A 3610-nucleotide genomic window follows, 5' to 3' on the forward strand; every position below is an offset into this window, starting at 1 on the left:
TTTTTTTTTTTTTTTTTTGGGGCTGGGGGAAAATTTTAAGAAGCTGAAATAACAAACTCAGAAAATCGACAAAGACAACTGGAGCACTGCACAGTGTGTGGCTACATCTCTCTGCCTCTGACCCGCCGGGTGCCTTGGTAGCTAGGCACATTTATAAAACTTCAGCAGCCTCTGGCTAAACCAACAGCCAGCTTTGCTGTTTTTTAAAAACAAATTGTGTCCCAACAACATGTCACCTGAGTTGGAAGAGAACAACCACGGTGAGTATGATTTAATGACCTCCACTTCTTTTATAATGGCTTATTGTTTACCATATGATTCAACCGCTAGCTACACCATAACCACATGCTGATGAATTGAAGCATCCCTGCATCAGCCTGTGACATTATTCATTAGAAGAGCAACCCCACACCGCCAGCACTTAACCTGCCTCAGTCTATATGTCTCATCACAATTTGCATACACTTAAGAATAAATATACCCTTCACACCAGAGCTGACTCACCTGCATTGAAGTCATTTTAAAGCTAAATTAGGTGCCGAAGAAGGGTCACTACTGGTGAATACTGAAGGATATTTATTCCCCCAGAACAAATCATTGTCAAGTTTTACGTCAGTGTTGTGAGAGCATCATCATTTAGGCTTGGTGAGGCTTATTAGATTAGGTGACTGTGTTTCTAAATAATAGATGAGTATTTAGGTTGGTATTCTAAACATAGACCCCATTTGTGCGCAAGAAAAATACATTTTTATTGCCTTAATCATCACATACTGTGTGTAGCTGTTCCTTACACAAGTGATCCTAAATCACAGGTATCCTCTAAATAAGTTGCTCTATAGATGCTCACATCCCTTCCTTACCTTCCCCACTTTTTTCCTCCTCCTCTGTTCACACACCCCCTCAAACTGCTCTGATCTGGATTCAGCTGCCTCGCTTTGCATCCAGCACAGAGCGGCTGACTGATATCTTGGAATGGCACTAATGAAGTGACACGTTGCTTTTGTTTGTGTCTGAGTGTTAGTGCATGCGTTTGTTCGGCGGTGTGTGTGTGTGAAATAGAGAAAATGAAATTAAGTGACAGAAGAGCTTGAGATATACCTTGAACAGGCTCTCTGCTGTGTCGTACCGCAGCACACTAATCACTCTGTCTGTGAGACAGGCACATCGGGGGAGGCATCAGTGATGACAATACAACTGCAACACGATTTCTGCCCGTATACTATGTGTGTCGGTTCAGTTTACACAATAAATATACATTTAATGTGTTGGGCGAGATGTATTTCAGCCCTGTTATGGCTTGGTGGAGGTCTGTTATAATTGGCTATGGTTGAACTGAAGCTGTATTGCAATGAATGCAAACCACGCAGTTTCCCTTTTCCATTCAGTGCAAGCCTGACCCAAGAGACAGTCTCCAGTGCTGACGTATGACGTGAAGGGAAGTTGTGCTATGAGTGGTTTTTCCTCTCTGATAAAAATTGTGGATGTTTTATTAGTATTATCCAGACATACTGATTCCTGCTTATCTTTTCCCATTCATTCTCCATGTCTCCTATCTGTGCTTCATTCATCTGATCCTTTTACATCTCTTTCCTGTCCAGGTGAAATCAGTCTCCCCCAGTTAGAGGCAGGGACCCTGTCCGAGGAGGAAGGCGGGTCTGCTCGCCCCCTCGTGCCGGTGCCTGGAGCGGGCCCAGGGTGCGGTGATGGCGGAGGTGCTGGCCCACTGCAGACCCAGGACGGGGCTGCAGCTGGGACTGGAAATGGGGCTGTGGCAGTACCACCGGTGGAGAGAGAAACTTGGACCAGACAGATGGACTTCATCATGTCCTGCGTGGGTTTTGCTGTCGGCTTGGGCAACGTGTGGCGGTTCCCTTACCTCTGCTACAAGAACGGAGGAGGTGAGCTTCAGGAGCACTGTGTAGTTAATGTAGTTCTCTTCGCGAACATATGAGGAGTATCACTATAAAATCTGTCCAAAATCACAGATGACTAGTTACTTCATATGAAATAGTGAGTTTGGGTATGAACTCATCCTTCAAACTATAGTATACAAGGTTCACGACGTCTTCCCAGTATGATCCATCATTATTGCCGCCAACCTGGCCAGTGAAGGCAGTGTCATCTGCAAACTTAATAATTCACTTTCATAAGGTTTGGAGATGCAGTCATGGTTTCGCAGGGTGAACAAAAGTAGACTGAGCACACAGCCCTGAGGGGCACCTGAAGGTGTTGTGTCATCTGCAACAAACGTTGCGTCAGTTAACATTTAGGAACTTTTACTTCTCCTTTTCTTGTGTCGTGTGCCAATCTCAGCTGTTTGGGGTCTGTTGGTGAGGCAGTCCAGTATCCACTAAGACTCGTGCTGAACTTGTCTATTTGAGTCATTTGTGTTGAATGTGCTGAGCTGAAGTCTTCAACACTTATAAAAAGATTTAGAGCTACTGTTGTCTAGCTATAAGAATACAATACTCACTTTCAAAGAGAGAATCGTTGTAGTTTTTTTACCTTGGTCAGTTTTAGATAAACTTAGGTGCTTCTGACAGTCGGTAGGACAACAGTGAAAAGTAGCATGGCGAGACGTAATACTGTAATATGCGTAATAGGTAGAGAATCCGGGCCTGCGTGGCTGTGAGCACGTACTGTAGCTGAAAAGCTGCGCCCACCCACGTGGTTTCACTTTATTTATTATAGCTGCTCGTTGCTTAACACACGGACTTAGTACAGTCACAGTGTTCTTGCTTCCTCACTGGCATATAAAGTTATTTGTGTTGTTGTGTAACCTTCCCATTATCCTCTCCTTTTTCATTCATGCCAGCTTGTCCAATAGTAAACTGCCTCGACTGCAGCTTTTGGCCTTGGCTTCTCTTATCTCTGCCCTACCCACTTTTCTATTTTTTTATGAGGCATTTCGTTGAAATGAAATGGAATACGTGGCTGTGTGTGTGTGTGTGTGTGTGTGTGTGTGTTTGTCTGTCTTAGTCCAACCCTCCCTCTCCCTCATGTGTGTGTGTCTTGTGACCCATGGCTCTGATACCCACCTTCTGGTATCGTATAACAATGGGCTGCCTCACACAGTCCACCCCCTGTGCTCCTGCCCAGCACTCACGTAGCATACAAAGGTGCTCTCTCCCACTCACTTCCTGATAAGGAGGCATATGGATATGTCACACAATAACTGTCCTGTGACTGTGCACGTCCATTCCTCCTCTCAGCGTCAGCGCAGCCACATCCACTACAGTACTTCGTTTTACGTCTTTGACCGACCCTGGGTACACCTTGTAACACCACGGTGTTATCAGATAAGGGCTGGGGCTCTTAGTCAGAGCTCCTTGTTACTGAAACAAGGACACGCTCCATTGCAGACCGTAATAGATGAATGTATTATAAATGCGTGGAATTAATGCTCTGCAAATCTCACTTATTTATTTATTTGTAACTCGTCTGCTCGGCCTGATGTGTCTGGTCCAGTTATGATTAGAGAGGATTTACTTAAGCCTATTAAGGATGCAGTTCCTCGATGATTTGGCCAATATGTCGGGGTATGTCAGCCCGAGCATTTTCTCCATTCATTCCATTCACGCCTCCTATTGCATCTCTCTCTCTCTCTCTC

The 3610-nt window shown here is 44.9% G+C and overlaps 1 protein-coding gene across 2 annotated transcripts in view; it reads left to right on the forward strand.

Annotated features, from left to right (window-relative positions):
* The first annotated feature begins 12 nt into the window (after positions 1–12).
* The window catches only part of si:ch211-117c9.5 (sodium- and chloride-dependent creatine transporter 1), a 14577-nt gene continuing 10979 nt past the window's right edge, over positions 13–3610 (forward strand). The window contains exons 1-2 of one of the 2 annotated variants that reach the window (XM_035656640.1): positions 13–260; positions 1386–1898. In XM_035656640.1, coding sequence (XP_035512533.1) covers positions 1448–1898 — 451 coding nt within the window. In that variant the 5' untranslated portion in view covers positions 13–260; positions 1386–1447. The remainder of the gene's footprint in view (positions 261–1385; positions 1899–3610) is intronic. The other variant, XM_035656641.1, reaches the window with a different exon arrangement.

Source organism: Morone saxatilis, unplaced genomic scaffold (genome assembly GCF_004916995.1).
Source record: "Morone saxatilis isolate NCDOM2014 unplaced genomic scaffold, NCSU_SB_2.0 Contig15, whole genome shotgun sequence".
Lineage (NCBI taxonomy): Eukaryota > Metazoa > Chordata > Actinopteri > Moronidae > Morone > Morone saxatilis.